The 23,969-nt window shown below is 35.4% G+C and overlaps 1 protein-coding gene across 1 annotated transcript in view; it reads left to right on the top strand.

Moving 5' to 3' along the window:
- Otogl (otogelin like) overlaps positions 1-23,969 on the top strand; it is a 142,624-nt gene that overhangs the window by 42,339 nt on the left and 76,316 nt on the right. The window contains exons 19-26 of the mRNA XM_042698990.1: positions 2,349-2,558; positions 4,090-4,255; positions 5,504-5,578; positions 8,203-8,255; positions 9,532-9,694; positions 12,875-12,982; positions 13,919-14,057; positions 20,027-20,161. Coding sequence (XP_042554924.1) covers positions 2,349-2,558; positions 4,090-4,255; positions 5,504-5,578; positions 8,203-8,255; positions 9,532-9,694; positions 12,875-12,982; positions 13,919-14,057; positions 20,027-20,161 — 1,049 coding nt within the window. The remainder of the gene's footprint in view (positions 1-2,348; positions 2,559-4,089; positions 4,256-5,503; positions 5,579-8,202; positions 8,256-9,531; positions 9,695-12,874; positions 12,983-13,918; positions 14,058-20,026; positions 20,162-23,969) is intronic.

Genomic DNA, 23,969 nt, shown 5'->3' with positions numbered 1-23,969 from the left:
TAATTTGCAGTGACAATGCTACTGAAATGCCAATATTTTGGAAGCTTTGGGGCTCTCTTCCTATTTTATGTACTAAAGCCACAGAAATCCAGGTTGAAGGCTAGTACATTTCTAGCCTTTAACATGTCTTGAGAGGAAAAAAAAAAGGAACATGAAAAAATTGAAATTTTTTTCAAGAAAAGAAGCTTGTGAAAAAGGCTATGTACTTGTTTAGATATTCATAATTTTAATTTGTTCCTTTTCCAGATTTACTATTTTTAGGTAGTTAATCTTGTATGTTGCTATTATTGCTTGAGCCTCTGTATCCAATTTCAAGATTTTGTGGGGGTTGCGTGGGAGAATGTTGTTGACTGTCACAAGGCTTTTTTAAAATAATTAACCTAAAGTTTGGTTGTACTAGGAACTACATTTGCTCTCAATACTTAAATATTTTTAAGGATGACTTTAAAACTTGAAGATTTTGAAACTTATTTATTTTCCTATCTAAAGCGTAAGAAGTTTTTGGTCTCTGTAACTTACTGCTTGTAGTTCTGCTCCCATTTTCCCTATCTCCAAATTTTCACAAATCTACCTCCTTTCAAATACTCTTACTTGTTTTTTTCCTTACTTCCTTGATATTAAACTTTATTTTTAATTTTTAAATAATGTAAAAGCATAAGCAAGTTTACTTGATAATTCAGTTTCCCTCTGCTTTCTTCTTTCAGAATCTTCGATGTATTTGTATATTGCTTTATTTTCCATCACTTTCCTCCCCATAATTTTTTATCTTCTGTGATGTAGATTTTTCAGACTTCTATCCTTTACATTTTTCCATAACATATGACTTAAAAATTCAAATTGATAAATTTATAAAGATTTCCAAAGAAATGAAAATAGACAAAAATCAATAACTGAATTGAATTCAGAGTTCCAAAATCTTTTTTATAAGAACTTCCTTGAGTTATGCTTTTCTTAATGCTGTAAAAACATTTTATTTTAAAAATTCTTAGGGTAGCCGGGTGCTGGTGGCTCACGCCTGTAATCCTAGCTACTCAGGAGGCTGAGATCTGAGGATCGCGGTTCAAAGCCAGCCCGGGCAGGAGAGACTGTGAGACTCCTATCTCCAATAAACCACCAGAAGACTGGAAGTGGCGCAGTAGCTAAAGTGGTAGAGCGCTCGCCTTGAGTTGAAGAGCTGAGGGACAGTGCCCAGGCCCAGAGTTCAAGCCCCATGACCGACAAAAATAAAAATTCTTAGGGTACACAAAAATGGTGCAGTTGGTATGTTTGATTACTTTACCAGAGTGTTTGAGGTGAGCAGTATATATACCAACAGTATGCTGCTGCATCTTTCGTTTATTTTCATATTGGTACTACATACACTCAATGCAAAAATACTGCAACTACCATGTTTCTTACTAATAAATATAATTTACTCAAATAAATAAATTCAGTATAATTCCTTAGTAATAAAAATAACTTTTATGCCCAGCAGCCTATCTATTCTTTCAAAACAATGATAATAAAAGATGTTTCAATTTTATCCATGAGGAAACCAATCAAAGTCCAATATATTAAGGAACTGCAGGACTGAATCTTTTTAAAAGCTCTATTATGTCAACTTATTTTTCATTTCTATAAGGAAATAGGATATTCATTCTCATAGTAAAAAAAATGAACAATTTTTAAGGTGTGATCACACACGTTATGTCCAAATGATATAAGGATACTCATGGATTCCAATTCCCAATTTCAATTTGTTATTCTTGCATTGATAGTTTCATTTATAATTGAGTTCCTAATAACTGTGAAACATTATACACTCTGCATTGTGCAGACATTGAACTCAAGGACTATGTGGCATCTGCTACAGTACCATCTGAGATTCCACTGGAATGAAATGGTTTCCCAATCCTTCTTGGGTAATTGGATATTCCACTAAGTTGCTATCATATCTGTGATCTTGAACTACTTTTCTTACATGAATATGTTGCAGATAAACCTCTGAGAGCTTCATGTGGGTTTTCTAAGATGATCCATATGCAATGCATTGATTGAGTTTACTGTTTCCACAACTATGCTGTTATTCATGTTACTCAGGCACAATATGTTTTCTTTTGTGTGTTTTTGTGTGTTTATAGCTAGATGACTACTGCACAAGGACTAAGTATTGTTAATTATATTACTATAAACATAAACAGAAAGACCAAAAAAACCTTGTAAGCTGGAAGAATTTGCTATTATTTAAAGTTACATACAATAAATTACTCTTTAGAAAAGCAAGATGCTTGACTAGTTCTGAAACTTGGCTCCTTAGGGTAAGATCTGGACTAGTGTGTGATAGCTTAATGGGATCTCTTATTTGTTAGTTGGGTATGCGGCACACTGTGATGTTATCCATCAGGAGCTCTTTGCTCCTTGCCACATCTACGTCAGCCCGGGGCTGTACTATCAGCTATGTCGCCATGATGCATGCAAGTGTGGAAGCTCCTGTCTCTGCAATGCTCTTGCTCACTATGCCTACCTCTGTGGGCAGCGTGGTGTTCCCATTGATTTTCGAAGTGAGATTTCATTCTGTGGTGAGTACGATAGTCAGATAAAGACCATCAGGTAACAGATTGTTGTGTTTTTAAGTGCTGCTTTTATTTTTTAAATGGAAGGCCAATCAAGTGAATTATATCAAGTGAAATATATATTTTTGACAGTACTGGGGTTTGAACTCAATACTTTTTGCTTGTCATGTGTTTTTATAAATCAAGTTTACTGGAAAGCAATCAACTCATTTTTTTATGTTGTCTATGGCTACTTTTGTGCTACAAAGGGACAGATGAGTAGTTGTGACAAAGTGTATGATTTTAATGTTCGGAAATATTTCTTACCCCTTGTTTAATACTTCCATTCAACTGAGGAGCTTCAATAGCTAGGATTACAGGCATGAATCATTGTCACCCAGGTTTTCCTGTTTATTTTTTCTTTTCGAGAAAGGGTCTTGGTTTTTCACAAGTCCAGTCTGGACTGTGATCCTCCTACCATAGCTCCTACCATAGCCAAGTGCACATTACTATACCCAGCTTTTTAAAACAGATGTAGGTTCTCTCAAAAGTTTCTGCCTAGGCTGACCTGTAACTACAATTTTCTCCTAATGTGATCCTCTTGTGTAGATGGGATGAAAAATGTGCTCCATTATGCCTAGCTATTGGTTGAGAAGGAGTCTTATGAGCTTTTGTCTAGGCTGTCTTCAAAGTGAAGTCTTTCCAATCTACCTTTTGAGTAGCTAGGATTACAAGTATAAGCCAGAAATGCCTAGCAAAAGTTGCTTTTTTGAGTGTATAATTTAAGGGCTTACCAACCGTCTCATGTGTAAGGGACCAACTTTGGTTTTTCATTTTTACATGAATTAAATATAAGGCTCATACTAATGAAATTGATCCCCCACTCCTCCATTCAAAGTTCTCGATTTTGTCCTTCATCATTTCTGGCATCTGACTGTTTCTCTGTGTGTGTGTGTGTGTGTGTGTGTGTGTGTGTGTTTTACAATATATATGTTTTATCTAGCATTCTCTTAAATGTTTGTATAAGTGTATTTTTAGGTTAATTTAGCTTGTCCATTACAATCAGTCAGTTCTATATAAAGAGAAGCATTTAGAAAAAGTATAGAAGTGATTAAAAAGGAAAAACAGTAAAACCTATAAATATGGGTAAAGTCAAATTTTCTCTTACTTGTATGAGACAAAGTTTACTTAGGTTTAAATAATGTTAGAAAGGTTACAATGATGGTATATAGATGAATTATAGATAGTAAGGAGAGGGTGTTTATAAAGATATATGAAAGACCTCCCATATTAAAAAAACCATTGCGTTTCAAACATTATGGAATGTTACACTTAAATATACCAAAATGGAGATTTTATTCTTCTATTATACTTCTATGGAGACCAAGAAATCATTTAATTTCTTTATCTCTTCATTGTATTTTAAAGAATTTTTATGGTCTCTTGTTTAGTGGTGCAAGGTAGCTTTTGTTTCATGATTACCCTGGGCCTCTAAGTAAGCAGGAAATGGTTCTGTGATATGTACAAGTCTGTCTCACTGACCATCCCTTGTCCTCAGCTGTGGTGTGCCAGCAGGGCATGCTGTACCACCAATGTTCCTCATTTTGCCACCGGTCCTGCACCTCTCTCTCCTCCCTGGAGCAGTGCAATGATGACTGTGCTGAAGGCTGCAACTGTCCTGAAGGAAAATTCTATGAAGACACTCTGAACTTCTGTGTGCCAATGTAAGCTTCTTCTTCTTCTTCTTCTTCTCTTCCTCCTCCTCCTTCCTTCTCGTCTTCTTCTCCTCCTCCTCCTCTTCTTCTTCTTCTTCTTCTCTTCCTCCTCCTCCTTCCTTCTCGTCTTCTTCTCCTCCTCCTCCTCTTCTTCTTCTTCTTCTCTTCCTCCTCCTCCTTCCTTCTCGTCTTCTTCTCCTCCTCTTCTTCTTCTTCTTCTTCTTCTTCTTCTTCTTCTTCTTCTTCTTCTTCTTCTTCTTCTTCTTCTTCTTCTTCTTCTTCTTCTTCTTCTTCTTCTTCTTCTTCTTCTTCTTCTTCTTCTTCTTCTTCTTCTTCCTTCTTCTTCTTCTTCTTCTTCTTCTTCTTCTTCTTCTTCTTCTTCTTCTTCTTCTTCTTTCTTCTTCTTCTTCTTCTTCTTCTTCTTCTTCTTCTTCTTCTTCTTCTTCTTCTTCTTCTTCTTCTTCTTCTTCTTCTTCTTCTTCTTCCTCCCCCTCCTCCTCCTCCCCCTCTTCCTCCTCCTCCTCCTCCTTCTCCTCCTCCTTCTTATTCTTATTCTTCTTTGTTTTTGGTCGGTTGTGGGACCTGAACTCCGGGGTTGGGCACTGTCTCTCAGCTCTTCAATTCAAGGCTAGCAGCTCTACCACTTGAGCCACAATGCCACTTCTGGCTTTTTCTGCTTATGTAGTGCTGAGGAATCAAACCCAGGGCCTCATGCATGCATGGCAAGCACTCTACCAATGAGCCACCTTCCCAGCCCCGTCTTTAGTACTTCTTAATGCTTTCCCTGTTTGTTTTGTTGTTGCCTCTGTAATGTGTATATTCAGATAATAGTTAATTCGGAAGTTTATTCCTACTTGTTCCCCCACCTTATTTGTATGGATAACTAGGCGGCGCGTGGCTCCCTGTCCTGTGGTATGTGTTAGCAGGATTGTGATGTGTATCAACATTCAGACATTTCCCCCTTATCACATAGAGTGGACACTCCTTACACATAGGGCGAAAGGATGACTTTCTCTGGTGAGTAAACTAACACAGTTCGTGGAATCTGTTTTAGAAAACAAAATCTAAAGCACACAAAATTTGCATCCACTTGGTTCCTGCCATTTGCATTAGGGGATCGCCTGGAGTCTCAGAGAACAGTGACAACTTTAGAGCATGCCTCACACTGACCAATACAGAGCATGGGCTTTGCCTGGATTTCAGTGGCTCTCGTAAGAATTTACCTTCCATCCCTCTTTTTTTCCTATCTCCTTGTAGATATCACTGCCGGTGTCACTACAGGGGCAGCATCTACCAACCTGGGGAGCTCATCCCAACACCTTCAGGCTTATGGTAGGTTTCGAGGAACACATTAAATGTATGTTTACGTTAGAATGTGGGATGTGGAATGCCTGAGTCTTGCATTCCTCACTGAAGAAAAGAATTCTGAATTTAAGTGCCACGCAGAAATGACAAAGCCCTTTAGCTCATTTTTTCTTTGATAGAAAGTAGGAGAGAGATGGGTGTTCAAATATTATGTATATTACTGAGGGCTGTTGGATGAATGGTTCATGGTCTGGCTCTGAATACAAACAACTAAATTCCAAAACAGATTTGAACATTGTCACACATTTAATCAATGTGTCTTCTCCCCAGTGTGTGAAAACTGTCATTCTAGTCCTAACCTGCCTGTTAAAAAAAATGCAGGCATGTCTATGCAGCAGCACACTTTTATCTCCATCAGTTCCTAACTTTGTTTTAGTTGTGTCATAGATGTCCCCAGATAACAAGATAAAAAGATATTAGCGGTGAACACAATGACATCTAGCTATTATTGTTCACTTTCTATAGTCCTGGCACCATTTTGAGTGTTCTATAATTATTAAAACATACCTATCAATCTAATAGGTTGACATTATTACTTTGTTCCAATTGTAAGCAAGGAAAATGAGGCAAGTAGCCAACCAATTTGATAATAAAGCTGCAACGGATTCCCAGGCACCCAGGCTCTGAAGTGCTTGCTGTATTGTGGATCTTATTCTGCTACTCCATTTGTATTGACAGTGGAATATAATTTATACTCAATTTACCTTATCCCCTCCTGATTAAGATGCAAAGACAACCAGTTTTATAACTTTATTTAGTAGATAGAGATCTTAGTAGCTACTAGCTGCATGCTTTCCAAATCAGAAGTCTGAGAGTCATTTTTGACACCTCCTTCTTACTCAACAAACCTTGCCAGTAGATACCCAACATCTTTGATTTTATTTGGTTTTACTTGCTATACATAGTTGACTTGTTCTTTTTCTTTGCATGCCACTACTTTATCAATTCTCTCATCCTTGTAAGTTTCTAAATCGTCTTAGTGTAGTTTGTGATGGTGTAGCAAAATATCTAAAGTTGAGTACTTTACATAGCTTATTTAGTTTGAAGTTATGGAGAGTTATAGAGGTCCAATGCCATGGCACTTATAAGAGCTTCTGGTGAGGTCCTCATGGGAAACAGACTCCCATAATCCCATGATGGAAGTGTGTGTGTGTGTGTGTGTGTGTGTGTGTGTGTGTGTGTGTGTGTGTGTGTTAGAGAGGGAGAGGGGAGATGGAAAAGAGAACCAAGAAAATCAATAAACAATCTCACTTGGAAAGTAAAACCAACAACCTCACTCTGATGATAAAATCAGTAATCCCTTTAAAGGCAAAGCATGGAAAACCTAGTTACCTTCTGCTTGACTTCATCTCTTTAAGGTTCCACTTTTTAGCACTACTACATTAGAGACCACACCTCAACATGAATTTTATTAGGAACAAACCAGATCCATTCTGCTATTTCCATTCTGCTAAAATGTTGGGTTCAATGTAATTGACAAATTCATGACAAATTAGCAAGAACAACCTCAACCCCTATTCAATTTGAAAAATAAAAATTCGATTAGCATTGACCTCACTTGTATTTCTTTCAAATTGACTCTTTCTGTAAAGAACTGTTACATTGAAGACCTGGATGTATGGTCTGAGATCTGTCTATCTCAACTACTCTATGTCATTTGTAGTGTGAGTTAACTATATCTCCAATTGTCATTCTCCTGTTAATGGACGCTTATACATATTTCCCATGTGATGCAGCTCCTTATATATTAGTTAGTCTCTTCATCTTGGCTCAAATCTGGAACACATGATCTGCTGCAAACCTGAAGGAAAAAATTTCCCTTCAGGAAAGTTCTTCAAGTAATTATTGAGCATGGGCATGCTGTTCCATGTCATACTATCATCTTCAAGTTACTTCTCTTGTAATGTGTTTTTTTGTCTGATACAAAAACTTTTAGCTTACAATCCTGATTGAAAGGAAGAATATGAATCTATGATATCATCAGTTCTGTTGTTGGGATGGCTTTCCTAAAATCCAAACCAACCTGCTGACCTTTCTGTCTTCAGTGTTGCTTAGTACCTCAGTAGGACCTGGACCCTGCCTCTTTGACCATCTTCATCTCCTGGCACATTTTTCCATAGAACACTTCTTTGCTTCTTCCTCATTTATTTGTTTCATTGACTGTTATAGTCATCCTACTTTATACCAATCACGGCCACTTCTATTGTTCAAATTTTTAAAGGTTTTCTACCTCTGATAGTACTGATTCAGTTGGCATCAGATTTTGAATATAATACTGGGTTGTATATGCCACACTGCATAAATTATTGTGTGTATTACTCTCCCAGTAGACTATAAATACTTGGGCAAACAAATCTGAGTTCTGGTGTTTGTGTCCTAACACCTCTTACAATGCCCATATGTATTTGACAAAAATAAGTGAAACTGAAATCACTGCCTTCAAATTAGATCTAAGGTGATAACATTTCTAAAAAGCATTCATGAGAAAAGGATAAGCATTATAACACACACATATATAAATTTCATATTAGACTGTTGTTGAAACACAGAAAAATTGAAGGCTTAGGTTCATAAGTTTTCTTTTCTTCCAGCCAGTGTTCAAATGGAACTGTGAAATGTGATGAGCCAGCCACGCCCTCTGCTGGTGAGTTCATTTTCCTTATGGAGAATAGAGCTCTAGTATTCTTCCACTGTTCTGTCATCCATCTTAACACAATCCTCCTTGCCAAAGTGCATGGATATAAGCTTTGGAATGTTTCTTAACATAGTGTTCTTTACCCTTTTTCTTATACTGAGAATTAGAATATTTGTATAATACTCTGATGTGAGCATATACGACTGCTTAGGAACCGAGCTGATTAGCTCAGGGATGCTGCCTATGAAAGGACCGTCTCTTGTGTCCTGTGGGACATGAGTTCATGAGTTGTGGATCACAAATTGAGAAAAATATACTGTCAATTAGTACCTTTTAGATTTTACTGTGTGTACAATCACCCAAGATCACTCAATCGGTCTGGAGCATTTCTATCAATGACCAAGGTTGTGTTAGTGATGTGGGTTTCTGGGCTACATTAGGAATAGCAAGGCTCTGGGACTAGTCAATTAAAAATGGCATAAAGAAGATCTCTATTGTTATCTTTCCTTAGAATATCATTTTATCATGAAATACCTTTCACGAATATTTTGTGTCAGGGGACCTTATATTATTAATGTACAGCTAGAACCTCAAATTCTCAGTGACTATAGTGGAATTCTTTGCCAATGAGTGACCTTGCTTTCATTCTTGTGGGTAGGGAAAAGTTAGGCTGATAAAAGTTTGCTTTGCTAATTTATTTGGATGGCCATGTATATATTATTATAAGTGAGTTTTGCATTCGATGCCCTTGATTTACTTTTTGAAGACTCAGGTTATGTCAGTCTTCTTGACAGGTTTTGTTCCAGAATCATGCTCATTTAATACCTATAGAGCATTTGCTCTTCCTTTATGCTTCAAGTGATTTGCCGAGAAAGAAGAGAAGCCCAGATAGACTGCAGTCAAAGTATTCCTTTCCTTCTGGACAGGCATGAACTTCAGAGATAAAGCACAGATGAAATGTCCTTACCTTCACATTCATTCAAAGCACAAATAATCATACATATGCCACTTGTTCACGTCTTTAGTTATTTCCTTAGAGAGGCTGATAAGGTTTTCAAATTCAAAATAGGTTCCCGAAGCATTGGTAACTAAAAAAACCTAACTAGGGAAAGTGTGCTTGCTCATATCTTAAAAGCCACATACTAACAACAGCATTGTCTGATCATAATGGATGAAATTCTCTATGGTAAATTTTGTTTTGATGACAGATATATGTCCATATGATTATTTGTGCTTTGAATGTATCTGAAGGTAAGGACATTTCATCTGTGCTTTATCTCTGAAGTTCATGCCTGTCCAGAAGGAAAGGAATACTTTGACTGCAGGTTTCCTGACCCTGCGTTGCCAGCTGGTGGCATAAATTGTGAGACTACATGTGCAAACCTGGCCATGAACTTCACTTGTGCCCCATCCTCACCTTGTATAAGTGGCTGTGTTTGTGCAGCAGGGTAAGTGTCTCTTTTTTTTCTTTCTCTCTCTGTTTTGTTTCCTAAAGTATGTGATGCTATTCTCTGCCTCCACCCGCTCCAATCTAGATCACCTTTTACTTTTAGTTTCACAATGACTTTTTACGTACTGATTAAATGTTGTTAAATTTCACTACCTTTCTGATTGTACGGAAATATAGTGAGCCTTGCTTTAGAGGCCTCTGACTGACTTGGAATTATTTAAAACAGAAATAAATAAAGTTATTTTAACTGTTTTTTTTTTTTACAGAAATAAAGTTACTTGAGGTGATGTAAATTTACCCTGTCTTCCATCTGACTGTAACTGGCTCTTTTGGGGGACAATATCCTAGTATCACATGCTTCCATGGATCCTGATAGTGCCAACAGTTTCTATACCATAGAAGGACCCATAAGGAATATTTTTATTGTGGAAAGAGGCAAATATAAATGGTGTTAAGTATTGGTCCTTCTTATTAGATAAAGTATCTTAGGGCAAGGAACAGTACTCATTTGGAGAATAAGGACAGTTTTAAAGAATAGGCTTCATGATATTTGCTTCCTGAATGGTTGACTAGAAGTAGCACTCAGGTTATATAGTATGTGATTAGTGTTTATGATATACCCTACTGATCGAACCTACTTAAAGTAGTTAATGTACAGTGATTTACAGCTTTCCTCTTTTACTTTTTTTGTTAGTCACCAAAAAAATCTAACCAGTCATTACATAATCACTTAAAACTATTACTTTGACCAGAATATATAGGGATTGTGCTCCAGTGTTTGGAGCCCAGTGTTAAAACACTGTGGATACAGGATACAGGAGAAGGCACTAATATATGAATTTTATATGAAGTAACAACTTTATATACCTTAGATATTGTCATTATGCTAAAAGTAAGTAGTACTACATTTAGGGTAGTTTCAATTCTGGGTCATAGAAAACAGTGAAAAATATTACTTTTTGTTACTGGTGTCTTTACTGTCAGAGTAACACATTTAAGGAAGACCTTAGTTTATTGTGATAATCTACCAATGATAGTTTGTATAAATTACTAAGTTACAAGAAGCTGATTAACACTATGGTTGAGGCTTAAGTGAGGAGAATGGATTTCTAGAACAGAGATGCAAAACTTAGGAGTAACAAGAAGTTTGGACAAGTTGAGAGGAGAAATCATAATCTTAGGCTTTATTAGCTGACAGAAAGCAATCTATTGAGATAATGCCTCATTTACATACCAAAGTACCTTTATTCACTGTTACTCAGCCATCAATATGATGGTTCTCCTAGGTGGAATTTCAATGGAAAGCATATCACTGAATAAGGAAGCACAGTGCCATGGGAGAAGAAATATGAGAGGGAAAGTCAAACACTAAAAAAAAAAAAGCAACATTCAAGATTCTAGACTCAGGGTTCATACTTGCTAAGCAAGTGCTTTATTGCTGAGCTACATCCCTGGACCTATGTTATTTTTCATAATGTCAAATTATTGCATTTTAAGACAAATGTAGAAAAGTGACACAGTTTATGTATTCTATTAGCTATTTTTATTATTTTATTACAATTATTTCACTTATTTTCAATTATTTTCTTATTTTATAATACTTATTTCATATTGTCTTATTACATTACACATTTAAAACATATTTATAGTATAGTTATAATATTTACTCTAAAATTTATTTACTATAATTAAATTATTTATAAAAGATAATTTAGGAAGAGAATTTTGAGAATATTTAAAGAAACATAGGTCCCATGGTTTCCCTTATTTGCAATAACTAGTATATGTCTTAGACAAGCAGAAACGTTCAGATAAGTTGATGTTAGGTAAAATGAACCCCAAGATAAGGACTCAAATGGATTTTCTTTCTTGCTATTATTTCTAACATATTTATAAGATGATTTCTTGGTTGCTTTGTATGTCCCTCCCTCATGGTATAACCCCTGTTTTCACCGTATTTGTGGAGGGGAAGGGAAAAAACAAATTGTTTTAATAGGGATACAGGTGGACCCATTGCAGCAATGAGATGTACAAGATGTTATATCTAAAAACAAACTTTACAACTTTGGCTGGGGGTAGGAGAGGAGGGTGAGTGGTGGGGGAGGGGGAGGACAGGGATGGTAAGGGAAAAACAAAGGAGGAGGCAACAATGCTTGATAAGCAATGTATTCATTATCTTGCTCATGTAATTATAAACTTATTCATTAAAAAAGTTAATATTGTAATATATAAATATATATCCTTATTCATTTTCATATTTAAGTATTTTGATAACACCTCAAAATTAATTCACTAACACTGAATTTAATTTCATAGTAGTGTTCATATTTTGTGACAAATTTCTATGTTTTAATCTTTGTATTCCTAAATATCTTTAGGTACTTTTTCATGGTATAATAAATGAAACTAACATTCAAAATAATGCATTAATAAAAATGAGATATGTTTGCTTTATTTATAACACATCTGGAGAAAACTCTCTTTATTTTACCTAATAAGAAAGAATTTTATCTATTTAACTATTTTAACTATTTAACCAAAAGAAACTTTGATTGCCCTGTATATCCTGTAACATTTCACAATTTACTGTTCTATCAAAAATTGTTACATTTATAGACACTTACAATAGCTAATAGTGAAAGCAGAGATTTTCCTTCCTATCTAAATGTTTTCTTCATAATAGCTCACATTATTAGAAATATGGGTTTCTGTTTTCTTTTTTTTTAAATTGTACTACATGACTAACAAAAAAGTAAAAACAATCACACTTGTTCATTTGCCTAGAATTTATTCTTTATTTTTTTCAATTTTATTTTTATCATCTTGTACAAAGGGCTTACAGTTCAACATGTCAGTTTACGAGTACAAGGTATCTTGATCAGTATCATCCCTTTCATTGTTCTCCCCCATCCCTCCCAACCCCATCATCTACCTCAGTGCATAGCATGGCATAGGGTGATGGGAGAATGCTGCTGGAATTTATTTGATGTGCGATTTGCAAGGAACGCTGTGTAAAGATGTGAAAAATTATTAAACCTCTGATCAGAGACTTTATTTTGCTATTATAAATATGAAAATGTAGAAGATGGTGTGGAAAGTGACAGGATTACTGATATTATTTTTAAAAATGAAAACCGGCAGTTTTTACTAATCATGTTTTCCTTTTTTCATTTCGAAGAATGGCAGAGCACAAAGGGAAGTGCTATGTTCCTGAAAGCTGTCCATGCATCTGGAAAGACTGGGAATACCTCTCCGGAGAAGTCATTGCTACACCATGTTACACTTGGTAATGAGATCCATTTAGTTCACAACTCTTCTGAGCAATTGCATTCATTTTAATTACATAGCTGAATTTGCTTCATGCCGAAGTAAGAGTGAGTAAGGAGAATTTTAAAGCAGAAAAACGAAAAAAAAAAAAAACCCGAAAAAACAACAACAAAACAAACAAGGCAAGCCTACTAAGCCAGATTTTAAAGGCTTCAGCAGTTAATGGAGAACTACTGCTGTTTTGGTGCATACTTTTTGAGCGAAGAAGAAAAGTGTGAATAGAACAATTTGGGAATTTAATAGGAAAAAAAATCTCAAGTTTAAAATAAGATGCTAAATGTTTTAAAGTGTAGATCACATTTAATGGAAGGCATTCTGTCTGGAAAAGAAGTGACCCCTCCAAAACCCCACAATAACTTAAATATAACGCCCATAAAATATGCACAAAGTTTCTGAAATCACAGCTAGGTATTAAGTTAACTTTAACACCGAAGATGATACTGTTTTTTTGTTTTGTTTTGTTGTTGGCTAACAGACCTAGATGGTTAATTTTTATTCCACCATCTATTTTCTATATGACTAAGAAAATTGGCTTCATTTTGGTGACTGCTATTATGTTTAAATGAAGTATAAGTTTATGCCTAATGTACAGATTTAATAGATTTATCCACATAAATTTGCACTGTTTTTAAAAATTGTTGCCTGAATAAATGGTCTTTCTCTCTCTTTCTGTCCCCCCCTCTCTCTATCGCTCCCTTTCTCTGTCTCTCTTTCTCTCTAGACTAGTTGGTTTTGAACTCAGGGTCCCACATTTTCCAGGCAAGCACTTTATTGTTGAGCTGTGTCTCCAGTGCAGGTGAATATTATAGAATACAAGCTGAGCAAATGTCTCTTGAAAAACATTATATCAGGTTTCTTGGTACGGTGTATCATGTTGTCTCTTTTTAAAAAACAGTGTTTGTCGACGAGGAATGTTCAACTGCACATATTACCCGTGTCCAGCAGTGTGCACAATATATGGAGATAGGCATTATCATTCTTTCGATGGACTGGAATATGACTACGTCAGTGACTGTCAGGTGTTTTTGCTTAAGGTAGATAATGGTTACTCATTTCTACTTGAACTTGCATAAAGACAATATATGACGGCATGTTGATATCTGACATAACAAACCCATAAATCATTAACAAAATGTGTGTAAGTCACAGTAATTTAAAACTAGTATATTATGTCCATCAAGTAAAAATGAATAGTATAATTTGTAGCATTCTAAACTTAAGCAGAGCTCTTGCTTATCTTTTAAACCATCAGAGTTTTTTGTTGCTGCTGTTTCAGGATCCCTTATGAATGACTTTAAGTTTCTTATAGGGAAATATCTGAGAATGAGTTTGGCGGTCATATAATCATAGAGGATGGCATGCAGCTTCCGTGTGTGTGTGTGTGTGTGTGTGTGTGTGTGCGCGCGTGTGTGTGTGTGTTGTTTATTTTTGGAGCATAAGACAGGCACAGTAATGAACATATATGTTCTGTGAGTTTTAGAAAAAACATTTGAACTTAGAATTTCTCATACCTTGAAGTTCAGATTGTGAATTTAAAAATCAGGAAGAATATTTAATAAGTTAAGTCTTTCAATGAATAGGCTTTATTCTCAGGATGTCTCAGATTGATTTTTGTATCTCATTCTCGTTTTAATTTATATTTTGGTATCTCTATCAGCCCTTTGTTACCTTGCTTTGGATTGCTGCTCCTTTCCTCTTCCATAAGAAAGATGACTCTAGCATTAGTTCCTTTAAGGCAAGGGTCATCTCTTAGTCATCATTGTTTCACAAGAGAGGAACACCATGATGGGAATACAGTGTGGTCCATTAAGTGTTGACAGAGCTCTTGGTTCTCTGCCCTTCTTTCCTAATGTCTGATGTCTTCTCCTGCTCCTATGAGCTTAGCTATACTTCTGACCAATAACTCCCAAATCAATATGTACACCTCTAACCCTTTACTCTTGAGCTGTCTTTCCAGCTCAAGTTCCTCTCTATGACAAATTGTCTCGTTCCATTAATATTTCTAGTACTATATGTGTCATTTCTCATTAAGAACCACAAAGACTGTGGCTAAGACTATGCTAACCACCCAATCTTTGTGGTTCTTCATGTGACCTGTTTCATATAAAAATTCTCTGCCAGTCTTTCTGAGGTCTCTTAGTTTTTCTTCTGTCTTTACTCAGCAAATTGTCTATATCTGAGGTCCTCTGCTGTCTCAAATAAAAGTTTCTAGCCCATATTGATCTGTCCTGTTCTCGTATTCTACTGGCTTGGTAGTTTGTATATCACAATTATATGTGCAGAGGCAACAAATGTAAACTCAGTTATTTTTTTAACTGAGCCATTAATATTTATGAAAAATCCACTCATTATGAAGTATATAATATTTCTTTCTTTCTTTCATTCTTTCATTTTTTTTCTTTCCTTCCTTCCTTCCTTCCTTCCTTCCTTCCTTCCTTCCTTCCTTCCTTCCTTCCTTCCTTCCTTCCTTCCTTCCTTCCTTCCTTCTTTCTTCCTTTCTTTCTTTTATTGTCAGTTGTGGGGCTTGATCTCTGGGCCGAGATGCTCTCCCTCAGCTCTTCAGCTCAAAGCTACTACTCTACCACTTGAGCCACAGTGCCACTTCCAAAGATAACACTTCTTAATTTTAGTATCAGTGTACATCACCTTGGGATACTTTTAGGATATTATTGAATTTTTGTTGTTTCAAATTCATTCCATCCCTACTAGTCAAAATATGGTTTGTAGACATAAAGCAAAAATGGATGGATTATTAAGAAGTCAGAACTCAAGTCCATTCCTTATGCTATAATAAATACATACCAGTCATGTTCAGTTTTTGATAGAGTTGCTTGCCCGTGTATGAGAAGACACACCATAAGGAAGTTTTCCAATTTTTTAGTAACAGTTAAGCTTGGATTAATACCTGGTTGAGGATTAGTTCACTTAATAAGAATTAAATATGCATAGTATTAAAATCTAAATTGAGCTTAGTGTGGTGGTTCATGGCTGTAATCCCAGCACTTGGAGAGCTGAGGTAGAAAGATTTCAAGTTCCAAGACATCTTGGGCTATATAGAGATACCCTAGTTTAGAAAAAAATGTCCAAACTAAGTTATAGAATTATATGTGCCTTTTTATGACAAAACAAAAATATTCTTTAATTTTCTTACATTTTTCAATGTTTTTCCCCCAAAAATTGTTTGAAAAGAATAGATTTCAGAACAGCCTGTACTGAACTTAATTTAGTAATTTGGATAGAGAGAAACTATTAATAATAAATTACCATTCTACTACCTAATTTCTTTTTTGTTCATGGAATTCCATTTTATTTTATTTTAAAATATGTTTTTATTGTAAAAATACTGTACAGAGGGATTACAGTTACATGAGTAAGGCAATGAGTGCATTTCCTATCGAGCATTGTTACCTCCTCCTTTGTTTTACCCCTACCATCCCTTCCCTCCTCACCTCTCCTATGCCTCGCCCCCAACCCCCACCCCCGCTGAAATTGTAGTTTGTTTTCAACATAGTGTCTTGTACATCTCATTGTTACAATGGGTCAACCTGTATCCTTATTTCAGCATTTTGTTATTTCCTTTCCCCTCCCCAAATTAGAAAAACGTATATACAAGATGCAGGGCACCAGAATCAAATACAGTGAAAACAGGGGTTATACCGTGGTGGAAGAACATACCAAAGAAACAAAAAAAAAATCACATAGGACATTATAAATATGTTAAAAACAATAAATAGCAAGAAAGAACAAACCACATGTGTCCCTATCTTGGGGTTCATTTCACTTATGATCATCTTATATGATCATATGTACATAGCTTTTGACCTTTTCTGCTTGTGCTAGACATATACCAGTTATTGCAAATAAAGGAAACCATGGGACCTATGTTTCTTTGGGCCTGGCTTACTTCACTTAATATAATTTTTTTTACCAAATCTTTTCCATTTCTTAACAAATGGGCAATGTCATTCTTTCTGATTCTTTGCTTATTTCACCCACTAAGAAAGTTCCTGTGAAACATAAAAAAGGTTTTTTTCTTCTTCTGAGAGTCAGTATTTCCTATGAGGCATAGGATGGCTGCAGCATCGTTCATTTACTTCCTGCCACTTTAGAGTCTGGAGTCACTTCTGTGAACAGGGATTCAGTTTCCCCTTCCTTATTAAATAGCCTTCTTTCCTCTTTTTCCATTCCTGTTGATTAAAAATTCCAGATGCAGGAGAATTGCATTTTTCACTTTATTACAAAACTAATATAAAAACATCATCACAAAAGTCAATAACTACCTAGATGCAAAATCCAATTAAGTATCTTTTCTCTTCTTTTTTCCCCCTCTTGCCTCATTTTTCTGTTTCTCTGATTACACTGTCTACTCTGGTGCCTTTTACCTGAAGTTTCTTAAAATACCAGGCCCCACAATTTCCATATCCCCACATCTGTTTCCTCTACAAAACTGTTGGTTGTAGTCTCAAAATACTTTGAAGATACAGATCCTGTTTATTTATTTATTGATCTATAAGCTACCATATCTGCAGAGATTTTTAAAGGGGTTGGGGTTGTCATGGGACCAAGTACTGAGATTGACATGAAATATAGTAATTAATATATACCTTGACAGTTGCTGACAGTTCAAATTTTGGAATCATTAAGAGGAAATGTCCTCCGTCAGAGCTTTCAGAATAAAGAGAATAAAGGGTGTGAGGAATTCATGTAACAAACTGATATTGACCTTTTTTCTCTAGCTTTGTAATCATTACTTACTATGTTGCCTAGCAACCCTCTGGCATTATTTCTAAACCTAATATTAACTTGAAATAGATTAGAAATAGAAATTGTAGAAACACAACTCTTAGACATTTCTGTTGTTCTAGATTTCTGTCAGCAAAGCATGATGTTATAAGACAGACAATCTAACATGGAATATATCTTGACATTTTTTACTTAATATAAAAATATAGCTAACATTGAACACTTCGAGGAATAAGAATAGAAATTTAATGGCAATAGAAGCTTTGCAGCATGCATTTCTCATCCTTTAATATAATAACTCTTCTGAACAGGAAGAGCAAAACAAAATCTCTGAATTCTGTGCTTTCTTTCTTCTTTGAAAACCATTCATGAAAGCATAAAGTATGGTATTACTCTTTTGAGCAGCACAATCCTATAATCATCTTAATGGCTCTTATTATTCTACTTTTCAAAATTTTGGCAATGCATTGTGAAAGAATTGTTTAAGAGGAATAAAAGTGTTCAGCACTTACCAAGGAAAAATGAGTCACAGAGAGACACATTAATTCTTCCATCAACCCCCTTCATTGAAAATCTGTCCGCCAGGCACAAGGCTAAAGTAATTACTAATAAGTCAGGAAGAGTGTGACTGAACTAGAAACATATTGATCCGGTGTTCATATTACTAGTGATGTGAGAAACTATGTGTGAAGAATTTACATGAAGTCCTATTTGACTACTAAGAATTTAAAAGCCTTATCTCACTATGCAAACAAAATTCACTCACGTATCTCACAACGGAAAAGCATCAAGAAATGTATGCAAATCATTGAAAATTGCACATTTGGTCCAAAGAGAAACATCACATTCCTTCCCTCCCTTTTGATCAAATTCTAACCTTCCTTAAGTTAGCAAAATGTCAAGTGGTAACTTCCAACTTTTGAGTAGAGAAGACCACTTTGGAAATTTGCCAGAAACTCATGGACTTTCTTCCTGGAAAAGTGATATGTATAATGAGATCATTAATATGTTAATTATTCTACATTGTATCAACATACCATAATGTCTTACAAATACACTGAAAATGAATTTGTTGATTAAAAATAAAATATACAGATGCTTAATATAACATTTTATAATGAATTTCTGAATTCTCCAAAATCTGAGCAGCCATCTGTGAAACTGGAAGACAAAGTTAGGAAATGGTTCTTTGGAGCATGTTCTACGGGATGGAGTGTAAAGTTGGGGGAGAGAGTCTAAACAGAGCTTAGATTTAGCCTGTGGATGCTAAGTAATGCTTTTTGAAAGTACAGATTACTTGTAGCCTGATGTTGATTTTTCTCCTCAAACATTGCAAATCCACCCTCAATTTCTCCACCAATAGTAGGAAAACAATTCAAAACAGATTAGACTTTTGAATTCTGTCTCTGCAGTTATTTATCTAAGAAAACTTGAATGATTTCACCATGCATACAACAGATAAGGGTTTCCTATCTAAAATATACTTGGAACTCAAAAAATTAAATCCCCCAACAAGAAATCCTCAAAGAAACAACTGCCCCATAAATAAATCGGCTAAAGACTTAAAGAGAAACTTCTCTGAAGAGGAAATGAGAATGGCCAATAGACACATGAAGAAATGTTCAACTTCTCTACCCATAAAAGAAATGCAAGTCAAAACAACATTGAGATTCCACCCCAATTATCCTTCTTAACCTGTTTCCTGATCTGTAAAAATCTCATCAAAATAAATTTAAAAGTTATCATAAGAATTAAGTAAGGTATCCTATACCAGGCTTAAAACAACATCTGTAAAGAATATACATTTTTAATTTACTAATGCATGCCATAGTTTTGTAATTATTACAGTTCTAACTTGAGTGCAAAAACTATTCAGCCAATAAACTCTCTAAAATGAAGCAAAATGTAGGCTTGCCTGACGATAGTTATTCTAGGACTCCCTTAAGTGAATGATTGACTTGCTGGTTATTTGTTGATAAAGAAAATGATGATAATAGTTAATAAACTTGAGTTTAAAATGTATAAAAAGCTTTGCTAGATCAAAACTTTAGTAGTGTTATTAGAAGCATGTGTTTAAATGTTGAGCTATTTTTTCCATAAATACTTTTATGTTATTAGATTAAGATAATTTTGTTGATTTTAGAAGTAGAATATTTTCAATTCTAATGTAACCCATTATAAATTGGGATCTTGATTGCTAATAAAAATAAAGTTAGGTATACTGAATTTGTATATTAATAAAATGTCTTTGACATTTCAGACTACAGATGATTCAGATATATCTGTGATTTCCCAGAATAAGAAGTGCTTCGACAATGATATTGTTTGTTCTAAAAGTGTCTTGATTTCAGTTGGGGACACTGAAATTTATCTGAATGATACTCCTTACAAACAGGTTAGTGAATTATTTTTTTTAGGATCATTTTAGTTTGTCCTGAGGATACTGAAAATAGAATGAAATGCTTCAGCGTATTTTTTTATGTCAGTTACGTTTGCATATTTGTCATTTTATGCGACTTTTATCATGCATTCCTCATTTCTTCTGTTTACACTCCACTTCTTCATATCCCCAATTGTTTCTTCATTTTTATGGTCATCAACGGACACTAACTTCCTAGACTGCTCCCGTACCTCCACGTTGTGTCTGACCTCCAGTCATTGTCCTTCTCCTGTAATCCATCCTCACATACTATAATTAGAATGGTTTTTCTTTTTAAAGTTTTGTATTATCTTCAAGCAGTTGTAGCAAGGAGTTTCAGGTCCGCATATCCCTTGGTGAGCACAGTGCATCTTGATCAATACCGTTCCTTCCATCATTCTCCCCATCTCTCTCAGCTCCACCCAGCTCCTTACTGAAATGGGAAGCCAGCTTAATGCTTCAAAACTTTCACATGCCTCTTCATTGCTCGTACCTGGCTTTGTAGAAGCTGCTGTTTTCACCTTCCTGTCTCATCTCTTATCTCTTTCTATTTCAAACTCACATTCCAGAATTTGGAGAGCCCCCTCACCTGGTTTACATACTCTATAGTCTTATACCTCTATTCCTTCATGAAATATCATTGCTTCTATCTTGGTATGACTTTCAGTTTGACATATTCTCATGCACGATGTCTTCCCTTCTTCAGGAAGCTCCTCCTCCTTATGCCTTCAAGTATCCTGTTACATCTTGGAGAAGTTACTTATGTGGTTGTCTATCTCTCTCAATTATATTGAGCTGTGTAATAACTGAGATCATAACTTCCTTCACTAATTCTTGTACCCTTAGAACCCTCGCAAATCTAACAAAACAAATAATTTGATTCATTCATTCATCCATTCACAATATCTTCTGTATATCAAAACTGTATTGAGACTACAACTGTGAATCATGCTTGCCTTTAACTTACACTCATGTGAGTGATACATTCAGGTACATAAAGATGTGCAGCATGATATGGCAAGGCAAGAGTCTATAAAGGTATTATTATTGGAACTTCTGGGAATGCCTACAGCAAACTTGGATGGTTAGAGTGATTGTTAAGAGCATAGATTTTGGAGATAGTAGTGACTTAAAACCCCTGTTTGTGACCTGCTATCTGTGTCATACCAGACAAGGTTCATAGCTTTTCAAACTGCAGCTTTCCCATCTGTAAATTTTGGATGATCGTCACAATCTTGAGCTCAATTGGGGATTTTCATCATAATGTGAAATAACAGATTTCAAGAAATGGTTCCCTTCTTCTCTTTCATCCTTCTTAATTCTAAAGGCCCAGAAGATAGGCTCTGTATGAAACAATCTGGACTACATCCTAAAGGACAAGTAGGTACTGGCTCAATGAAGACAGGGAGTAGAATGACAATAGAGAATGCTCATACTTAAGGAAGCACAGTTGGAAGACAAAATTGGCGTGTATAGATAAGTGCAAGTGGTTTCATTTTGTTTAAGCAGGGCATATGGGATAATAGGTGAAGGACAGATACTAGATGAAGAGATTCAAGGGGGGATATCTCCTTACTAGGCAGGGGTCAAGAACAGTTGTCCAGTAGTGGACACATCTACACTATAGAAGTCCTTAAATAACAGAAGACATTCAGATTCCGAGAACTTTTGAAAATGGGAAGCATAGTAAACCTTTGACATCCATAGGTTTTGCTCTTCCAGAAGAGTACTGCTGAGAAAAAAAAATAACTCTGAAATCATAGGATACATAGAGTTTAGTACTGTAATATTTCCCCCCATTAAGCAACTCTACTTCTGCTAAGGACAAACCAACAAATCAAAGATTCTCAACAAATCTAAGATTTTCAGGATGACAGGAAATTTCAGTTAAAGATGTGAAATACTAGTGGGAGCCAAAAGGACAAATGTAGACAGTGAATATGGTTAAAATTTATGTACATTTATGTACATTGCTAAAACAGAACAATAGAGCTTTTTGAAATCAGTTTAGAAAGTGGGGGAGAAGAAGCGAAGTGCCAGAGGGAGTGAGTCTAATGCAGGTCTATTTAATACATACATACATACATACATATACTGCACACTACAGGGTATGCCAAAATGAAACACCCTTGTACAGGTAATGAGTGCTGATAAAAATGTGAGAAAAAAGCAAATCTGACTTCCATAAAAAATCTAACATCTTACCTCTTCACTTTTGCCTTTTCTGGCAACATTTGCTTTTGGATGTCTAATGTATTTTTATAGAATTAAGGCTAAGGGAGCACTTCATAGATCACAAAATAATTTAAAGACAATCAATAACTGACAGAGCTTTTCTGTATCAAATGAACTGCCCAGTGTCCACACGGGAATTTATAACTTTTGCTTTTGAAAATTTGTTTGATCAAAACAGCAAGGCAGGTTTACTAAATATGATCTGATAAATGGTCCTTTAAAAAATGACCACTTTTCTAAGGCTTCAGAATACCATTTCTCTAAGTTTGGTATGCAGATCTTAACTAGAGCCATCTGCAATATTTGTCATATATGCTGCTGATTTCCATGTTCTGCCTCATAACTTCAGTGGATAAGATTTAAATTAAGTGAGTATTCTTTAAAGTATCCCAAATTCTCCTACTAAGGTTGGAAAACTACTTCTTTAAAACATATCTAAGGTAGAAACATTGAAACCAACCAGGAAATAATCACACTTTGGACAAAACAGAGCCTCTTCAGTCACATTGACATCTTTTTGAAATAATTACAGGACTTTGGCCTAGCCATCAACTGGCTATTCATTTATAAATGAAAGTTTTCTTTATGACCACAGTGTTTAAACAAAAAACACCAGAGAAAATGGTAAATGCTCACATAAAAACTGTTTGACACATTCTTGAAGTGGTAATTACAGCTCTGTGTAATTTTCAACTTCCGATTTTCATCCATATGTGGGTGTTGATGAAGTATCTTTAGATAGGATATAAACAATGAAGTTTGGGTAAGAAAAGTCACAAAAATAATTTGTCCCTAAAAAATCCCCTACTAATAGATACTTGTAGAAGAACACAAGTAAACATCATAAGGAAAAAATGACCATTTATTTATGACAAATGGTTTATCCAAGGAAAAGGGGAAAATCTGTTTTTTTTAAAAAATATAGACATGGTCCTAATTCAATCAGGCATGAAGGAAATATATGTTTAGTTTATCTAAACTATACATGGTTTTATTATCTTACAGTAAACTTCCTTGTCTAATCTTTTGCATCTTAATAACTAATTTAAAACCAACCTGTAAGGAAAGGCAATAATGTCAAACATGAGTTGAATTACTAGCTACTACTAAGTGTAATGAAAACAAATAGGTTTTAAATAGATTTTCTAGCAGAGTACCCGTGTGGCAGATCTGGTTACACAAATTGTAGGACCCAAATGAAAAATGTGGGTTCACTTGTTACAGCAATTTTTTAAAAGGACAACAACTATGACAAAACTTTGTTTCGGCTGGGCACTGGTGGCTCACGCCTGTAATCCTAGTTACTCAGGAGGCTGAGATCTCTGGATCGCAGTTCAAAGCCAACCCAAGCAAGAAAAGTTAGGGAGACTTATCTCCAATAAGCCACTCAGAAAAAAACCAAAACAAACAAACAAAAAACAAAAAAACCCACGAAAGTGGTGCTGTGCTGTTGCTCAGGTGGTAAAGCACTAGCTTTGAGCTGAAGAGCTGAGGTCAGTGCCCAGGCCCAGAGTTCAAGCCCTGCGACCGACAAAAACAAAAACAAAAA

The sequence above is a fragment of the Dipodomys spectabilis genome, unplaced genomic scaffold (assembly GCF_019054845.1).
Source record: "Dipodomys spectabilis isolate Male_0828 unplaced genomic scaffold, ASM1905484v1 ptg000234l, whole genome shotgun sequence".
In the NCBI taxonomy this organism is placed as follows: domain Eukaryota; kingdom Metazoa; phylum Chordata; class Mammalia; order Rodentia; family Heteromyidae; genus Dipodomys; species Dipodomys spectabilis.
The sequence above is the reverse complement of the archived record's forward strand: the minus strand, read 5'-3'. Positions and strand labels throughout refer to the sequence as shown.